This window comes from Elephantulus edwardii, unplaced genomic scaffold, assembly GCF_000299155.1.
Source record: "Elephantulus edwardii isolate Elephantulus edwardi_28Jun2011 unplaced genomic scaffold, EleEdw1.0 scaffold00299, whole genome shotgun sequence".
NCBI lineage: Eukaryota > Metazoa > Chordata > Mammalia > Macroscelidea > Macroscelididae > Elephantulus > Elephantulus edwardii.
The window spans coordinates 2,119,471-2,139,939 of NW_006400049.1; the positions used below are offsets into that span (position 1 = coordinate 2,119,471).

Here is a 20,469-nt window from a genome sequence, read left to right on the forward strand (position 1 = left end):
AAATATTTTAACAGTGCTATGAATACTGGTGTACAAATCCCCATTTGTGCCTAAATTCTATTTTTCTCAGGTTATATTCGAAGCAGTAGAATAGCCTGGTCATTTGGAATTTCTATGTTCGGCTTTTTTTTAGGAAATGCCAACTGGCTTTCAGAGTGTACCATTTTACAATCCCACCAACAGTATATAGGAGTTCCTATGTCTCCATATCCTCCCCAACATTTATTACTTGCTGTCCTGTTAAACTTTGCCATGGCTACTGGGGTGAGATGTTATCTCTTTGTGGTTTTTGTTTGCTTGCATCTCTCTTATTGCCAGTGATTTTGAGCATTTCTTCAAATGTCTGTTGGCCATCAGAATATCTTCCTCTGTGAAAATTCTTTCCATGTCTTTTGCCCATTTTGTAATTCTGTATAAGTCTTTTTTCTTTGAGAGGCCCTGTAGGATTCTGTTCACGTGTGTTATGAAATCCTTGTCAGAAATGGTATTGCCGATTTTTTTTCCAAGTTGGTAGGTTTTCTTGTACACCAATGTTTACATAAGTGTTATTCATCATCCCAAGAACATGGAAACAGCCCAAGTGTCCAACCACAATAGAATGGATTAAGAAATTATGGTTCATTCACAATGGAATACTATGCAGCATGCAGGAGCAATGACTTTAAAATTACTAGCTAACATAGGAGGGACTGGAGAGCATTATGCTAAGTGAACTAATGCAATCCCTTTATAAGACTATTATTGTAGAAATAGAAAGATAACTAGTAAAAAATGTATGAGGATCCCGTGGGTGGGGGGAGGGGTAGGACCAGAGCAGTGAGGATGGGCAGGGGGTAATCCTAGGATCACACAATTTGATGGTGAGGGGGAGGGGTGGGTAAAAAAAAATGGAAAAGATTCAGTGTGAAAAACAGTAAGTATGAACTTTGTAGGTAAACCAGTAATTTTTTTTTAAGTTGGTAGAAAAAGAAAAGACTTGACAGTTACAAAAGTCAAGTATGACTTGAAGATTAAATGTTTAAAATTATTTAAACAAACCTCTACAGAATTTTAAGTCTTCAAAAAGCCAATCCTAATACTCCACAAGCATTTGGTACATTTTAGAGTAACATTAGATAAATCCAGGGAGCATTAAAGAAGATGGAAAGAGAATACAGAGTCACTGTACCAAAAAAGAATTGGCTGACACAGAAGAATGACATGAAATATATATGACCAAGAGGCAAGGGTAATGAAGGAGGAAGTGCAGGCTGTTCTGAAGGACGTGGCAAAACATGAGGTCCCAGGAATTGATGAAATATCCATTAAAATATTTCAACAAACAGAGGCTGTCATGGACATTCTCATCAGGTTATGCAAAGAAATCTGGAAGACAACAACCTGTCCAAACTGACTGGAAATGATCTATATTTATTCCCATTACTAAAAAAGGCCACCCAACAGAGTATGGAAATTATCAAACCAAATCACTAATATCACACACAAGCAAAATCCTGCTGAAGTTTATCCAATAATGACTGGAATATCGAGAGAGAAGTGCAAGCTGGGTTAAGAAGTAGTCAAGGCACCAGAGACATTACCGCCAATGTCATAGGGATCCTGGTAGAAAGCAGAGAGTGACTGAGAAATATCTATCTGTGTTTCATTGACTGTGGGATCATGACAAAATGTGTCTAACCTTGAGGAAAATGGGAATCCCAGAACACATTGTGCTCATGAGAAATCTACACTCAGATCACGAAGCAGTCCTCAGAACAGAGCAAGGAGACACTGAATGGTTCAAAATCAGGAAATTAGTGCATAAGGGATATGTCCTGTATCAATACCTATCAAGCTATAGGCAGAACATATCATTCATGAGGCTGGTCTTTATGAGGACAAATGTGGCATCAGGATTGGAGGAAGACTTATCAACAACCGACATTATGCAGATGACACAACCTTATCTGCTGAAAGTGAGGAAGACCTGAAGGACTTCCTATTAAAAAAAAAAAGGTAAAGGACTGTACCCTTAAATATGGATTGAAGCTCAACGTCAAGAAGACAAAGATTCTCACCACCGGGCCAACTGGCAGAATCATGACAGATAGAGAAGAGACTGAGGTTGTTAACAATTATAGTTTGCTTGGCTCCACAATCAACACTCTTGGCACCAGAAGTCAGGGAATCAAAAGACAAACTGTACTGGGAAAAATCTAGAGTCAGGGACCTCTCCAGAGTACTGAAAAGCAATGATGTCAGTCTAGAGACAAAGATAGACCTGATCCAGGCCATAGTGTTTGCAATCATTTGCTATGCGTCAGAGAGCTGGACAATGACTAAGGATGGCAAAAGAAGAATGACACCTTTGAGTTGTAGTGCTGATGAAAAATCTTGAACATATCATGGACCACCAAGAAAAACAAATAAGTTTGTCTTGGAGAGATTGAAACCAAGTCTAGGATTTTGAAGCTCCATCTGACACACTTTGGGCTCATGGACTGGAAGGACTGGTCCTTGGAGAACATTATGCTTAAAATGGTGGAGGGACAGTGTAGGAGAAGAATACCCCAGATCAGCTATATTGATACAGAGACTGGCTCAGGACAGGGCAGGGTTCAGAGCTGCTGTACACAGGGTCACTATTGGTCTCAGGCAATTCAATGGCACATAACAACAGCATTATATGAGTATATAATTTGATGATATTGAACAATATTTAAAATGTTCTGGCAGTATAATGGTTAAAACACTCAGCTGCTAACCAAATTGATGACATTTTTAACTCAACCAGATGCTCCATTGAGAAAAGGTTCTAAACTGTGCAAAAATTATAGCCTCGACAAACCTCTGGAGCATTTCTACTCAACACATGAGTCAAACTATGAATCAGAAGTGAGTCACCAGCACCAAACAACGACCACAATCAATATTTAGGCAAAATTAATATTCGTATGGAATTAGCAAAAATATTCCAAGCCAAGAAGCCCTTTTTATTTTGGCAGTCACTAAAAAACAAAACAAAACAAAACAAAAAAACAAAAAGCACCCAACCTCAAAGCTCAAAAAGAAGCAAAAATAAATTATCTCCAAGAGAAAAGTATGGCTAAATTGTGCTTTCAGTTGCAGTCCAAGCAATCACGATTCATGGTGACCCCCATGCGTTGCATAGTGGAACTGCTCTCTTCGGTTTTCCTGGCTATAATCTTAATGTGAGCAAACTATTAGTCTTCTTTTTTGTGTGGTGTTATTTGATGGAGTCAAATTGACAACTTAAGTTGGCATTCCCATGCAACCATCTGCTTGAGGCAGTGATCATCTCCAGGCCATTCCACTGTTTCCATATCTAAGTTCAAAGCAGACAATAGACACTGAATTTTTCCTCCCCAGACTGCATAAAATTGAAGTAACTATTTTAAATATTTAGAAAAAAAGCAGGATTCTTGCAATTTCAGCTCAGTCACCAACAGGTTACATGACCCTTAGCAGCAATGTAAACTCTCTAAATCGTTGTCCCCTCACTGAAATATTGAGAGAACTACTGTGAAGTCAAGGAGTACTGGTGGCTTACTGGTGAGGAATCACGCTGTCAATGAAAAGTTATGTGGTTCAAATCCACCAGCCACTTTGCAGAACCAAGAGAGGGAATCAACTCCACTGTGATTCCCAACTCTGAAAACTCATTGGAGGGTCAACTATGGGTTGGTTCTGACTCAATGGTACAGCACTACAACAATATGAAGCAATATAAAAGAACAATATGAACAATATAGCAACATGAACAATATGAACAATATAAATCATAAGAAACCATCAGTATCAATTCAAAGACTGAGAATATCAGACCCCTAAATTCTGCCCCTGCTGAACTGGAAGACAAAGACATAATCATTTAACAGAACAAAGAGATACTCCATGGTTTAAAATAAGGGAAGGTGTACCGGAAGGTTGCATCCTTTCACCATAATTTCTCAATCTGTTTTCAGAGCAAATAATCCAAGAAATTAGACTATATGAAGAAACTGACATTGAGATTGAAGGAAGACACGTCTACCTACCTGAAGTAGGTAGATGACACAACTGTGCTCACAAAAAACAAAAAAGTCCTGAAACACTGATGAAGTTCAAAACCTTCAGTATTAAAGATCCCCATTTAAAGAAAAGAAAAATTCTCACAAGTGGACCAATGGTAACAACATGATATATGGAGAAAAGATTGACGTTATCAAGGATTTTGTTTTATTCAAATCCATAACTCTTGTCCAGGGAAGCAGCAGTTAAGAAATCAAATGTTATATTGCATTGTGTATATCTGTTGAAAAGGATCTTTTTAATGTGCTAAAGAGCAAAGATAAGAAGTTTAAAGTGCATGTGATCCAAGGCATCGTCTATCATGTCATAGGCACATATTTTAAGCATCATTTAAGGTCTTTTCAATCATGTCACATACATTTGAAAGTTGGACAGTGATCAAGCAAGACCAAAGGAGAACAGATATCTGAACTGTAGTGTCAGGAAGATGTTGCTCTTGTGTGCCATCAAGTTGGAACCAACCCTCTGGCGACTTTTCAGAGGAGAAGCTGACCCTCCAGCATATTTCCAGAGGCAATTAATCTCACAGGAGAAGATTGCCTTTCTCACACAAATCAGCTGGTGGATTTGAATTGCATGGCTTCAGGACTGCAGTGAAGCTTCTTCCACTAGGACACTAGAGCTCCCTAATGTTAGGAAAGAGTATTTATTTACTAAACATTGACTTCAGCTTTAGGAAAAGTGAAGGTAGCTCCTTAGAAGCAAAGGTTGCAAGACTTGGTTTTCAAACACTTAGAGCATGTTATCAGAAAGGACAAGTACTTGGTTCAAAGATGCCACGTTTGGTAAAATAGTCACTGAGAGATAGGAAGACCCTCACGTAGATGATTGATACAATGGTTCCAACAGTACGATCATGCAAAGCACAAGCTATTAGAATGCCACAGGATCAAGGAGGCTTTGTCATGTTTATTGTGTCCCAGTTGAATGGAAGCTGATTAGCTGACAGCTAACAAAAACAACATGAAACTCAAAAGGATATTATAGAGAATAAAGTAATTTTTAAAAACATTTATGATACTATTATTAGGTATACAGTAAAATTGTTTTTATTACAAATTCTGTATCTGGAGAGGGAAAAACTTTTTCTAAGCTTACTAGGCAAACCGTTAGTGCAAAATATTTAGAACAAGAAATATGCACTGTAATTTTTTTCTTTTTTTATTTGGTGGCATATTCCAAAGTGAGTTTCACTGCTAATTCAAAAGCCAAGCCTTTCTTTAGTTTAAATCCACCAGCGACTCCTCAGGAGAAAGGTTGGCAATCTACAGCCTTGGAACCCATTAAGGAGGGCAGGTCATAAGCTGATAGCAATGAGTTAAGTTTTTTTTAGTACAGTGTCAATAGAAATTTCAATGCCATAAGAAATTGCCATTAAATGTATAAAACAATGCAAAAACAATCAAAGAAGCCAAAGAGCATACAAGTACTATACGAAAGCAAAAACTCCCTGCTGTGGTGGTGTTTCTCACTCTTGGAGACCTTCCATTGAGTTTCCAAACCTACACCACTGGGCCAACTGGCAGCACCATGACAGATGGTGAAGAAATCAAGATTGTTAACAGTTTCAGCTTGCTCAGGTCCATAATCAACACTCTTGGAACCAGCAGCCAAGAAATCAAAATACATATGCACAGGGAGGAAAATTAAATATGTACCAAGATGCTGGAACTCTGGTGGCTTAGTGCTAAGGAACTGCTCTGCCATACAAAGGTGTTAAGATTCAAATCCATCATTTGTTCTGAAGGAGAAAGGTAATCTACTCAGAGACAATTTACAGCCTCTGAAAATTCCCTGGTGGGTCAGCTGTGTGTTGGTTTCCACTCAACAGTACTTAAGGGCAGCAACAGCAGTACTAAGATTTTATTGGCAATTAATGATTGTGGCTTATTTTTTCTTTTCATTTTACTTTTAAAAAAATCCTAATCTGTTAGTTGTGGTTTTTGTTGTCGTTGTGTACACTCGAGTCAGGACTCATTCACAGCTGACCCTCCTGCCAGTTTCCAGAAGCTGTAACAGCAACAGAAGCTTTATCTTTCGAAGCAGCTAGAGGATTAAAACTGTCTTCGGGTTGACAGTGCAACGCCTTACCCACTAGACCGCCAGAACTTACTAAAAATCTCCACATACTATCTTTACAATTTAATAAAGAGATCATTTTAAACACCAAGTGCCCAGTCATTTTAACTAATGCCAACCAATTAATTATGACAATAAAATAGGTAACAGATTTGTACTTTTAATTTCTCTTTTTTCCAAACAAGTAGGTTTCCTTTTCTAAATTAGCATATGCATTCACACATGCACATACACACAAATAAATTTATAGTGTCATTTCTAACATCCTAAATTATAACAATGGGAGTTCTGGTTGCTTAGTGGTAAGTAATTGTGCTGTCAATGTAAAAATATGCAGTTTAAATCCATCAGCTGCTCCCCAGAGGAAAGATAGGCAATCTCCTCCCCTGCAGTCAACTGCCTCTGAAAATCCGCTGAAGGGTCAGCTCTAGGTCTGCTCCACTTCCACAATGCACAACAAGAAGTTACAAAAAGGAAAGAACTTATTTTCTCAAGAAGGCTAATAGCAGCATTCATTCTCTACATGTAATTACCTGCATTAAAATGGATCCAGTCAGAGTTACAGAATAGCTGTATAAAGATCAAATTTAGAGATAGCGTAACAGGAGGCATAAAATTTCAGTGTCCTTAAATAGCAGCCAATATCACAGCAAAACCTTTAGACTTTTTGAACTTTGATGTTTCTGTCATTTCCTATCTGCTTTATTTCTGGAACCACCTGCATGAAATCAGAATCTTGAAGTTATAAAAGTTTGCTTATGTCCTTACCCATTCCCAAATCATTCATCCAGGTGAATACGGTAGAAAATTATCACATTGTAAATACAAAAAGGACTAGTATTAGCAAAACTATTTTTCATAAAATGTTCCTGGGTGATATTTTCAGATATCAACAATTTTAAAGGTGAATTTTAAATTGACTAAATATTTAAAAATGTTTCTTAGAAAACCCTTACAGTAACAAGCCTGCTAATGTAAGACTGAATCGCTGCTTGAATGTTTTCACCTCATCCAGCTTTCTTCAAGCCCAGAGAGTGAAATAAATTAGAATGAATATGAAATACATATTTTTAAATTAATTAAGACCAAGTCGATTTCACAGTCCTGCTCAGTGATAGCATTAATTCCTAGATGTGTGACTCTCATACATCATGGCTAAAAGGGACATACCAAATATTAAAGAATGCAATGTACTCCTAGAAAAATCTGTACATCAAACCACATACTACTCAACCAATACATATGAATTCAACACCTAAGGCACTGCAAGAATACAAGAGCAATACATTAGCACTCCATTTCTGTAAGGTCACTAATTATAGGGAAATAATTGTATAATACTAATATAGTCCATTCCAAAGGCACCAGCTATTTGGTGGAGAAAGATGGGAAATCTCCTCCCATGCAATGAACTGCTTCTGAAAATCTACTGGCAGGTTAGCTATGAGTTGGTTCCAATTTGATGTCACATAACAGCAACAAGCATAGTCCATTAGCTAACCCAAAGGCATTTTCTACCTGGCAGTATGAATCCAGCGGTGGCTATTCAGAAGAAAAGATGAGTAATCTCCTCCTGTGTGATATACAACCTCTGGAGGATCAGCTATGAGTAGTTCTGATTCAACTGCAATGAGATGCATTTCAGCTCACTCTGGTGGTATAGCCCCTAGCAAGGTGTACTGCTGGCCAAGAGGCCATGAGACTCTAGTGAGTGGAACTCTACAGCAGCTCCGAGGTGGAGAGATGGAATGTCTTTTCCCATTAATATACAATCTCTCAGGAACTTGAAGCAGAGTCACTATAACTTGGAATCTACTCAATAGCAATGATTTTTATTTGTTTTGAATTTTGACTATGAGGGGTCTCTGTATCACAATCTAAGTACGTATTATCACCTATGCAATACACTACCAACACATAAACGCCTCTTCTCCTCCTAAGTAATGCTAAAAACAACCAAAACTATGTTTCCCAAACATTCTCAAAACATAGAACACGCAATAAATCACTCTGTTTTCTCCAAGAAAGGGCAATCCATCTTCAGTATTAGGAAAGTAATATAAAAATTGAATAGTACCGCTGTATGCTGCAGTGTATCAAAAACACTTGATAAATAATGAGAGAAGAGACTAGATATTAAAGTGTACATGTAGCCAAATGAAGCTGATATTAAATGTTTAATAGCCTGCATATAACCTTGTGCATTAGAACCCAATGACTTGGATACAAGCACTTAAAGAACTATGAATCTAGCTTGATATTTATTAGAAAAATATTGCCAAAGTTTCAAGCCTTAGTGTAGAGTGCTTAAATGCTTCTTGGCTCTGCATTAAGTGTGTATTCTATTAGAATCAATCATTGGCTCTGCATCAAAAGTGTATTCTATTAGAATCAATCAAGAAAAAAACAATGCAGAAAAATCAACTGGACCATGATTGGCAAGACTAGGTGACTTGAACTTAGTGTGAAAAATTCAAGTTCCAGAAAAGAAGTTTATTTAAGTGGCTGTTACAAACAGATGAAAGTTCATTGTACTAGTATTTAACCTAAAAATATCTTCCCAATTAACTTTATAATTAAATTAACTATAGTTAACTACAAAATTAAAGTTAACATCGGCAAGAATGAAAACTCTGTTTATAATACTAGCAACTAACATTTTTTAAACTCTTATTATATGTCAGGCACTGTTCTAATGATTTTGCATGTATTCTCAAACTCCTTTAAGATAGATACACTATGACTGTCCCTACTGTACAAGTGAGGAAAATGAGACACAAAGCAAGTAAACAAAACTATACATAATTGTCTATAGCTGTACCTAGGATTGGTAAACCATTTTTCACTCTCTTCCCCTGCAGACCTAAAACTGTGAGAGGGCTGGGGTTGAAGTTAATATTCAATTGCATAAGCTATAGTTTTTATCTATCCCTTGTAGAGCAACTTTATTCTGGTTCATATTGAGTCTACATTTTAAAAAGTGATAAAGTGGATGATTTTTGCAGATACAGATTATATTGTTCAAAGTAGTATCAACACTGGGCCCGGGAGAAATAGATTTTCTTCTCCATTGAAAGCATAAGTGAACAAGCAAGTTCACTTAATAATTTTGATTTTATCAATATCATTTATAATTTTTATAATAGTGACTTATAAATAAGGTTGTATTTTGCATGTCATTATCAAACATTTTGGAAATAAAAATACAGTTTCTTTTCATTTATCAAATATTAAAATGAATTCCATTCACAAAAAATTATATGCTGCAAGCTGTAAAAAGCAATAAATACATATATCCTAGTATTCAAAATAAATTTTACACCTCAAATGAACAATGGCAACTACATTAGGTTAGTCAATGACTAAATTACCACACCCAAACACCTTAATTCCAAGTCTGGAATTCTTTTTTCCCCCAAAGTAAGGATTATCAACGAAGAAAGCTCAATGAAGAAGTTATAGATTGCGTCTGTGGATTCCTGAGACTTTTATGAATAAATGTTCAGATCTCATTAGTCATGAGAATATCTTGAAAGTGGTTATTCATAATATGAATATTTAATTTTATTTAACACTTCTAATAGCTTCAGAAGTGAAATATCCTGAATTCTAAATATCTCTCAAATTATTCCATTCATTAATTAATTATTATTCAATATAGTAAAACGTTTTGGGTTTTTTTTCCTAACTTAGAAATAACTGTAGTGTCTCTTCACAAGACTCTGGTCAGGACTTTACAAGAACACGGTTTCAAAGTTAGGAACATTTTCAAGTCCACAACTTTCTAGGGAAAACAACGGCATACTTCCCCTAACTGCAACAAATTATCTGAAGACACCAATCTTTTCAAACTCTCCTAACAAAAATTACTAGTCATTAAAGAAAAGTAAACACTAATTTTACCTCCTGTTCAACTCCATCTGGATTGAAGTAATTTTAAAACTGAATTTGTTCACAAAGATACAATTGATGAAGACTAAAGAATATGATGCAAAAATAATAAATCTAATTATAGGAAAGGATCCCAGTTTTTTCAATAGTAAACATTACGTTTTTACAAATTATTTTGCTCATTAGCAATTTAATATTTAATAAATACTTTCATATAGGTAATAAAAATAGTTGATATCAATGGACACACCCTTTGTTACTCTTTTGAATAGCTTTCCTCATCAGATCCAGCATTATTACAAAGACAATCTCTTTCCAATATTGTGTTCTGTGCTTGGTAGCTTTATTCCTAAAGTTAATACAATGCCACCTTCCAATCAAATATGCATTTATACAAAGAAAGTTGCTTCCACTTCCCCAAACTGTAGAAAATTGCCCATGATCCCAGTGATTTACTTATCAAAATAAATAAAACACAATTGGGATTGTCTGCAACATAGATTTTCATTGCTATTCTGCCTCTTACTAGAAGCAACTTTTAAAGGTTTTTGTATCACAGAAAAAAAGTCTGTCAAATTATACGCCTGCTGCTACCCCAGCTGGCTTTTCATTAGTCCAAATCGCTCGCTCTCATTGCCCTTCTCATTTTATACACGTCATTTAGAATTGTGACCACTCCTAGTCCCCAAAACCTCATGTTTCTGCTAGTCTCAGTGCTAAACTTAACGTCCAAAAATCCTCACAGCCCCTTCCAGAAGTACATACAAGACCCATACAAGATCGTCTTGCCTGATGCTTTCTCAAATATTCTCCCCTTTCCTTCATTCCAAATCACAGCTTTGATCCCCAGAAAAGTGGGCTTAAGAGCTACTTTTCCACTAGAGTGGTCCATAAAGATGCTACACACACGTGCGCACACACACACACACAGAGTCCTTTTCTCCAATTTTCACAGCACCACTCAGACCTTCAATATCCAAAACACCTGAAATTGTATAGAAGTTGGCAACTGGTGCGAAGGAAAATGAAGTTTCATAAATTCTAGGTACAGAACCAGCAGATCTGATACCCTTGCCATCTGGAGGCACAAATGTCATCTCCCCCTTTGCCTCCTCTTACAATGCCTATAACTGGGCCTTATGGGCACCAAGAAGAGGTAGTGATGCATGGTGGCCAACCCCCTGGAAGCTGAGAGAAGAAGGGCCTCTGTGCCCAGCCCTTCCCTAGTGTCCTCCCTGTCCTGGCTGGAGTGAAGCCCAGGAGCGGAAAGGCCGAGAGGACAAGACTGAAAAGTTAAGCAGGACTGAGTGGAAACAGAGGACTGCAGAGTTCCACAAAGGGCAAGCAAGGACGAAAATCCTAGGGAGCAAGAGAGTTAACAGTACCTGTCACACTGCAGGGGCGTGCAGGGAGAGGAGCTGTCCTAATCAGTGTGCCAGAGGCCAGGACACACCTGCTCCTTAGAAGAGGCGCTGGGGGACTGGGGGGACGGGGGGGGGGCAAACGCAAACGCCAAGCAAGGCTGTGAACTTACGGAAGAAGATGTACTCAGTGTAGCTGCTCCAAATCTTGTCGTCCCGGTATTGGTTGACAAAGGCAGCCGTGCCAGAGGAGTTACACGCCACCATGTGGAAGCCAGCCTCAGACAGGCGGTCGAACGCTTGCTCCAAGTAGGTGAACTTGAGGTAGAAGCGCGACGTGTACTTCTCGGGCGGCCGGTCTGGGTCGCGGCTCTCGTTGAGCGTGTCCCCGAAGACCTCCTTGGCCAGTGCGATGCGCCCGCACACCATGATGCGCGCCACGCGCCGGAACTTGGCGTCCGCCTGGTTGTCGCGCACGGTGGTGTAGGAGCCGCGGTAGCCAAGCGTGAGGAAGCCGGAGCGCCTGTCAGGCGCGCCACCGCCGCTGTGCGCTCCCGGGCCCGAGGGCGCGGCCGCCGCTGCCCCGCGCACCAGGAGCGCGTCGCTGCTGCCCTGCGAGACGTTGTCCTCCAGGTCGCTCTGGCAGCCCTCGTCGTTGAGCGAGTTCTGCTTGGTGACCTTGGGCGACAGCAGCTTGACAAGCTCCGTGAGCTGGAAGTACTCAGCTTCGCGCAGGAGCCGCTCCTTCTCTGGGAAGTGTTCGGGCAGCGCGAGCTGCTTGTCCCGCAGATAATCCAGCACATACCTGAACAGGAAGCCGTCTCGGTCGATGAAGAAGCGCGCCCGGCTGTCCCTGGGCAGCTCGCCCCGGCGCCGGGCGCCACCCCGGGGGCTAGCGGGTGAGAACATGCTGGCCAGAGTGCTGTCCGGAACGCTGAGCAGCGTCGAGTGCTTGGTCACATAGACCTGGCCCCCCACGTTCAGCTCCACCACCTCGGGGAAGGGCGAAGGCGCGCTGGGCCCCGGGGTGGCGGCTCCCGGCGCTCCCGGAGAACTGGACGAGGAGACCATCTCGCTAATGGGCAGGATGGTGCTGCCGCTGGTGCCTGTGTCCTTCAGAGCCATCGTGCCACCCGCTGCCAGATAAGTGACCCAGGAGAACAGCACTCTCTGGTTCCCGGAGCCGGCACCTTGCTCCCCTGGCGACCCCTGCCCCTCCTCGTGCGCCCCGGATCAGGGACCGGGCGGCGCGGACCTCTGGCCGGGACGGGCCCGCTCAAGGTTCGGAGACGCGGCGACGACGGCGGCGCCCGGGATCCATCGGGGAGCGGCGCGCGGGAGAACAGCTCCGCGGGCGCGGCGGCGGCAGCGGCAGTGGAGGCACGAGGAGGAGCGGCTGCTCCTTAGGGGAGACGCGGGGGAAGTGTGAAAAAGACTTGCAAGAGGTTCTAGGGCTGCGGCTTGACTCTGCGGGGAGGGCGGGAGGAGGGGCTGGAGCAAAGAAAACTCACCGCCCGGGCGGCTTGCGAGCGCGCGGCGAGCCCTGTGCGCGGACGGTGGCGCTAACTACTCCGAGCACCGGGGAGGCTGCACTGACGTCAAGCCCTGTACTGGGACCCAAGCCACAGCTGTCATTTAAAGAGATAGGCGCCAGCCACGCGCCACCACGCTTGGACACTAGGGGGCGGGGCCGAGGGCCAAACTGTGAAGAGAACAGCACGCTGGAAAAGCTCACAGTAAAACCAAAACCAAAAGGGAACGGAAAAGGGATAGCATGTCTATCTCACTTCATTTCCTCTCTTTCTCATTCCCTTTCTTTCTTCCATCCATAACTCATCCTAGCAGTAAAGCTAGTTTTGTATGTTTGAAATTAACGTGGCAGAAGGGAGAGCAAGTTGAGTGTAGGACAGATATGGATTGTAACAGGTTTGGATTTTAACAGATCCCAGTGTCCTACCCTGAAATTAACTATAAAAGTTGGCGTTCTGGCTGTGATTGCAAAAACACTAAAAGGGGTCAGTTCCTCGTTTGCAATGGCTTCATGACACGTTTTTTGAAGTGAAGCCAAGATGCTTGACTTTCTATCAGATTGAAATGTGTGGATCCATATTTAAAAACATGCACAAAATGTGGCTGGGAAATATTTAAAACTCTAAAATCTGATTTCAGTGTGCTGTCTTCCATTAGTGACTCTCTCCCATTGTTTCTTCAGGCTAATAGAAACCAACTATTCGCCTTGGACGATTACTTGCTAGCTTATAAGGCCCCTAGTTATTCAAAGATAGAATGGAAGAACTAAGAAAAACTAGTAGGCTAATTCATTGTAATGTTGCTTTGAATCATGACCCTAAACCTTCAGATGGTGAGAGGAAAATCACATTAGATCGTTATTTGAACATAAGCATCCTCAATAGCTCACCTGTTTTATTTGCACTCACGCGTGCACCCCCACACACCCATATATATAAGTATACATGTAAATGGATAGCATCGTATGAATACATATAAAAATAAACACATAACTGGCCATTGAACATTTTTCAGTTGTACAATTTATTGACATCAATGACTTTATTGGACTGTATAACCATTTCCTTCAATTAATGTCAAATTTCTCAACCCCATAACAGAAACTCACTACTTCACAAAGGCTAGCATTTCCCCTCCCCCTCCAGGCTCTGGCAACTACTAAAAAACTTTTATCTCAAAATATTTGCTTATTCTTGTCATTTTACATAAATAAAACTATTCAGTATTTGCAAAACCAATAAGGAACAGTATATAACTTCATTCTTTCCTTCTTATAGCACTTGACTTATGGTCAATGTTTCATAAATGTGTATAGATGACTGTAGGAAATTATTCTGTTTGTTCCTTTTTGTCAATTTTGATCAGTCTTTTTTTTTAATCCTCTATTTCCCGCTCAACTTCATAGAGCAAGAGAAGTGGCTTATTTATATTACTAGTCATCTGACACCAAAGACTCAAGTCACAAGTAAATTTAAACTCACCTTAATTTCCATCAGTACATGTCACAGGTAGTGTCTGCAAGATCAGCATTATTTGTGATGAGAAGTTAGGGTGGAAATGCAAATGAGAAATCTCTCTTCTGCCTTAGCAGACTTATGCTCTCCACCTTGGGGCATCCTTTTATGTTCTGTTAGGAAACATCATTGATTTATAAAGTACAAAAGAGAAAAAGGCCACATTATGGTATGAAGTATTGTTTGCTTCCCCAAATTATCAAAAGTATATTATAGACAAGCTCTCTTAATACTAAAACCATAACAGTTTTTAATATTAAAAAAAATCCTAAAAGCCTATTAAGTATTCCTTCATGGACTGCCAAGAGAACAAAGATTTGTCCTAGAGTGGGTGAAATCAAGTTAAGTATTGGAGGCAAAAAAAATTTTTTTTAAATTATTATTCATTTCAATGAACATTTACAGAGATTTTGGATTTCCATTCATGGAGGCAAATATTTTGAAGGTCCGTCTCATGTCCTTTGGACATGTTGCCAGGAAGGACTGGTCCTTGAAGAAAGGCATCGTGCTTGGAAAGGTGGAGGGACAACATAAGAAAGGTAGATCTGGAATAACATGGATTAAGACAGTAACTAGATTAATGGAGGTGTGTCAGAGACAGTAAGAGTGGTTCAGGATAGGAGAGGATTCAGAGCTAATGTGCACAGGGTCACTATCAGTTGGAGGTGACTCAACAACAGCAAAACATGTGTGAGCAGTCATAAATGTCACTCTTAAATTCATTTAAATTACTAATGCATTCTTTTTAGAACACTACAAAATTTCTTTAACTCATTTATTAAGCCACAACACAGAAAGTATTATTTCAATATGTTACATTCTCTAAGCCAGAGAGAATTTAGTAAACCAGATAAATAAAACAACATATTGTTAAAACATTAAATGGTAAAACTTATGTCGGACTATATATCTTCGTACAATCCTTTTTATTTTGCTTAAATTAAAATTTATATATTGATTGATCAACTTAAGATGTAGAGCTTACTCCAGCTTTCTTAATTTAATCATTAAAATCAAGCATTAAATAATAGAAAAGACTGATTCTTCATTTGATGGATAAGAAAGTATTAGAGATTTAAAATAACAGTTCCTGGAAAAGTGAGTTAATAGAAGTTTAATAACCTTCATAGATGAATAAATAATAATGCTTCAAAGCACTGCTAATGAAGTCCATTTATCATGAGGTAAATGCCCCTAATGATATGTTGCACACCATAGAATTATAATGAAATGGATATATAATAAACATGCATATTTGAATATGAGGCATTCAATATCAGGTTCCAACCTACTTTAATTACATAAAATATGCTTATAAGAGAAAATGATCTCAAATTTAGACTCTAAATGAATTCTCTCAGAAATTCATAGAGTTGCATCATGTGACATATTGCTTTTCAACATTCACTGAGCGTCCCTCTTTTGTCTCTTTCCTCCTAATACTTTCACATAAATGTCCACCAAACTCTACTATCCAGCCAAATTCCAACCTAAAGCAACTGCAAATACAGAATGTCTCCAGCTGTTACTCATTCATTGACTTGTTATTGTTGTTATTTAGTTGCCATAGAATTGGTTCTGACTCCTATCAACACTCTGTACAACAAAATAAAATTTTACCTGATTCTATGTCATTCTCAATATTCTCTTTGTGCTTAAATTGCAATCACTGTGTTAGTCTATCTCACGGAGTGGCTTCCTCTCATTCTCTGATCCTGCCCATTTCTAGGAGGCACTATGTTCACTTCTAAGAACTGACTCCTCCTGACAGCTTGCCCCAAATATGTGATGTAGTTTCACCGTCTTTACCTCAGAGGAGCAATCTGGTTGAATTTCTTCCAAGGCAAGATTTGTATGTTCTTTTGCTTGCCTATGATATAATCAATAGTCTTCCCCAGTACAATTTAAAGACATCAGTTCTTCAGTCTCCTTTATTCACTGTCCAGCGTATAGAGTAATTGATAGTATCATGTCTTGGGTCAAGTATACTTTAGCCTTCAAATTTACATTCTTGTTTTTTACTACTTTAAAGAAATCCTTGACAGCAGATTTCTCCAATGCATCACTTTTTTTTTTTTAAATTTCCTGGCTCCAACTGTCATCGACCTTTTACTTTCTTAATGGATGATATCCTTGGTATCATCCCACAACTCATCTGGTCTTCAATCACTGGTGTTCAATACCTCAAACCTATTAATATCATCATGAAATTCAAATGGAATTGATTCAAGATCATATCTTGGTTCCTGTGGATTTATTTTCATTTTCTTCTTACTCAATTCAAACTTGCATAAAAGTAATTGATTATCTGACTCACAATCTGTCCCTGGCCTAGTTTTGACTGGCGATACTGAGTTTTTCCAATGATTTATTCTACAATTGTAGTCAGTCTGATTCCTATGCATCCCTCCAGATGAAATCCATGTGTAAAGTCATCTTTTGTGTGTTTTAGAAGAAGTATTTGCAATGAACAAACCATGGTAAATAAAAAATTAAATCATTATATTTCCAGCTTCATTTCTATCACCAAGCCTCTATTTTTCAACTAACTGTTCCTTCTTCACTGTTTCCTATTTTTTCATTCTAGTCACCAATTATCGTTAATGTATCCTGATTTCATGTATGATCAATTTTGGGCTTCAAAATTTGGTAAAAATTCTCAATTTCTTCCTCTTTGGCTCTAGACGTAGGAGCACATATTTGAATAACAGCCATGCTAGCGGGTCTTCCTTGTATGCCTTTGTTTATTATCGTATCACTCACAACATTGTATTTCAGGATAGAACTTGAGATTGACTTTTTTTACTATAAATGCAACACCATTCTTTCTCTGTGTGTTTTTTTGTTTGTTTGTTTTTTAATTCTCTGCATAGTAGGCCATATCTGATTTGAAGTGGCCAAAACTGGTCCATCACACCTCAATAATGCCTAATATGTCGATATTCATGAGTTCCATTTCATTTTTAACAATTTCCAGTTTTCCAACATTTAAGCTATGTACATTCCATGTTACAATTATTAAACTATGTTTGTTATTGATTTTCCTCATTTCAATTGACTTCCAGTCGGGGCTCTACCATTACACTACTATACCTGTCCTCTTTGTTTGGTGTTCATAGGATTTTCAAAGCAAAATGCCATTATAAAAACAGAGGAGAAAGAAAAAAATTGAAATAAATGTCAGAAGAGACTCTAAAGAGTACACTGCAGAGTCGAGAAGCAAAATCTAAAGGAAAACATGCCAAAGTGGAGGAGCTGAACAGACAAATTCAAAGGGCAGCTTAGGAGGGCAAAGTAAAATGTTATAATGGAATGTGCAGAGAGCTGGAATTGGAGAATAAAAAGGAAAGAACTCTCTCTGCATTTCTCAAGCTGAGAGCACGGAAAAACAAGTTTAAGCCTCATGTCGCAACATTGAAAGAGGCTATGGACAATATATTGAATGACCCAGAAAGCATCAAAAGAAGATGAAGGGAATACACAGAGTTACTGTACTAGAAAGAATTGATTGACACCAAAAAATTTCAAGAGGGATCATACAAATAGGAGCCAATGGTAATGAAGGAGGAGGTAGAAGTTATATTGAAGGCACTGGCAAAAAATAAGGTCCCAGAAATCGATGGAATACCAATTGACTTGTTTCAATTAACAGATGCATCTTTGGGTGCAACTCACCAGTCTATGTCAGAAAATTTAGAAGATGCCTGATTGGATGAGGTCCATATTTTTTCCCACTCCCAAGAAAGATGATCTAACTGAATATGGGAATTTTCAAACAATATCATTGATATCACATAAAGGCAAAATACTGCTGAAGATCATTAAAAAATGGCTGGAACAGTATATAGACAGGAACTGCCAGAATTTCAAGCAGGATCTAGAAGAGGCCGTGGCACCAGGAATGTCATTGCTGATGTCAGATGGATACGGTAGAAGAATGTCTGTTTGTGCTTGATTGACTGTGCAAAGGCACTTGATTGTGTGGATTATGACAAGTTGTGGCTGATAATGAAAAGAATGAATCCCAGAGCACTTTATTCTGCTCATGGATCAGGAGGCTGTTGTGTGAACAGAGCAAGGGAACACTGCATGGTTTGGAATAGGGAAGGGGGTACATCAGGGTTGTATTCTATCTCCATACCTGTTCAAATCTATATGCTAAGCACATAGTCCAAGAAACTGGACTCTGAAGAGGAGTGTGGCATCAGGATTGGAGGCAGACCCATCAATTACCTGCGTTATGCAGATGACACAATCTTACATGCTGAAAGAGATAAGGACTTGAAATACTTGTTGCAGAATATCAAGGAATGTAGCCTTCAGTATGGATTGTGCATCAATAACAAGAAAATACAGATTATTACCACTGGACCAATAGGCTATGTCATGATGGATGGAGAGAAGATTGATACTGTCAACAGCTTCATCTTGCTTGATACCACATTTAACACCCTTGGTATGAGCAGTCAGGATATAAGGAGACACATTGCTCTGGGGAAATGTGCAGTTAAGAAACTTTCCAAATTATTGAGTAGTGATGTCAGTTTTAGGACTAAGGTGTGCCTGCTTTGTTCTGTAGTCTTTCTGATTACTAGTCATGCATACAAGACCTGAACAAAGAATGGGGGTGACAGAAAAATAATTGATACCTTTGTGCTGTGGTGATGGAGAAGAGCATAGAACATCCTATGGAAAGCGAAGAGAATAATAAATATGTCTTGGAAAACATGCAGCTGGAGTGCTCTTTGGATGCCAGAATGATGAGGTTTCACTTCACATACTTTGGACATATTTCTCGGAGATGCTATTCCTTGGAGTGGGAAGGGTAGAGGGTTGACGAAGGATAGGAAGACCCTCATACAGGTGGATTGACATGGTGACTGATGCAATGGGCTTTTGTTTTTTAGGAAGTGTGAGGATGACACAGTACAGGACTGGGTTCAGATCTTTCGTTCATAGGATCTCTTCTATTAGTCATACTGGACTTAACAGTACCTAAAACAAACAACAATTATCATAGATGAAGATTGTGAATCAAGTTAAATGAAATAAATTACAACTGTAATCTTTTCTCAATTAATTGTGATGTTGTCTTATAGGTCTAATTGTGATGATTTTTCGGGGTGTTTTTGTTTGTTTGGTTGGTTGGTTGGGTTTTTTTTTAAGCTGATAGACTTGCATGGCACGGAGTAATCACAAAGTCAAATGATGATCTCTCCAGAGAAATAAAGAGTAATGGTAGTTTCAATTGTTTCCTATGAATCTGAAACCTGGACAATGAAAAAGGATGACAGAAAAGAGTCATTGCCTTTGAGCTGTGCTATTAGAGAAGAGTACTGAATATCCCATCAGACTGCCAAAAAAACCCAAATAAATCTGTATTGGATAAAATGCATCCAGGATGATTTTAGAGGCAAGAATGGTAAAACTTCATGCCACATATTTTGGCCATGTTGCCAGGAGGGGCTAGTTCTTGGAAAAAGACACCATACCTGGAAAGGTTAGAGAAGGAGAATAAAAATCTAACCAAGATGAATTAACACAGGGATTTTAACAATGGATCAGAACATATAAGATATCTCAAGGATGATACAAGATAGGACAAATTTCAGATATGATGTAAGTAATGTTGTATGAGTTGTAGTAAATGTGAATGCATCTAACACTATCACCAACATGTTCTAGGCACTAGCCTATGAAATGAGATTGCAGAAATGAATAATAGTCTTTCACATTAAATTTTTTTTTCCAAAAAAAGCAAAACCAGTATCTGATTCAAAAGATAAAGGCATGCAAGAAAGAAGCTGATGAAATAGAAGCAATTGCTTTGGTGAACTGAGCAATTAACATCAAATGTTGTTGTTGTTGTTGTTGTTATGTGCCTTCGAGTCCTTTGCGACTCATAGCAACCCTATGCACAACAGCCCTATACCCTGCTCTATCCTGCGCCAACCGCACCGCCTCTGACACACCCATCCCGATTACCCCAGTCACCGAATCAATCCATCTCATAGAGGGTCTTC

The 20,469-nt window shown here is 39.1% G+C and overlaps 1 protein-coding gene across 1 annotated transcript in view; it reads right to left on the minus strand.

Annotated features, from left to right (window-relative positions):
* Positions 1–12,527, minus strand: part of KCTD8 (potassium channel tetramerization domain containing 8) — a 532,218-nt gene extending 519,691 nt beyond the window's left edge. The window contains exon 1 of the mRNA XM_006900873.1: positions 11,576–12,527. Within this exon, the coding sequence (XP_006900935.1) occupies positions 11,576–12,527 (952 nt within the window). The remainder of the gene's footprint in view (positions 1–11,575) is intronic.
* Positions 12,528–20,469: the final 7,942 nt, after the last annotated feature.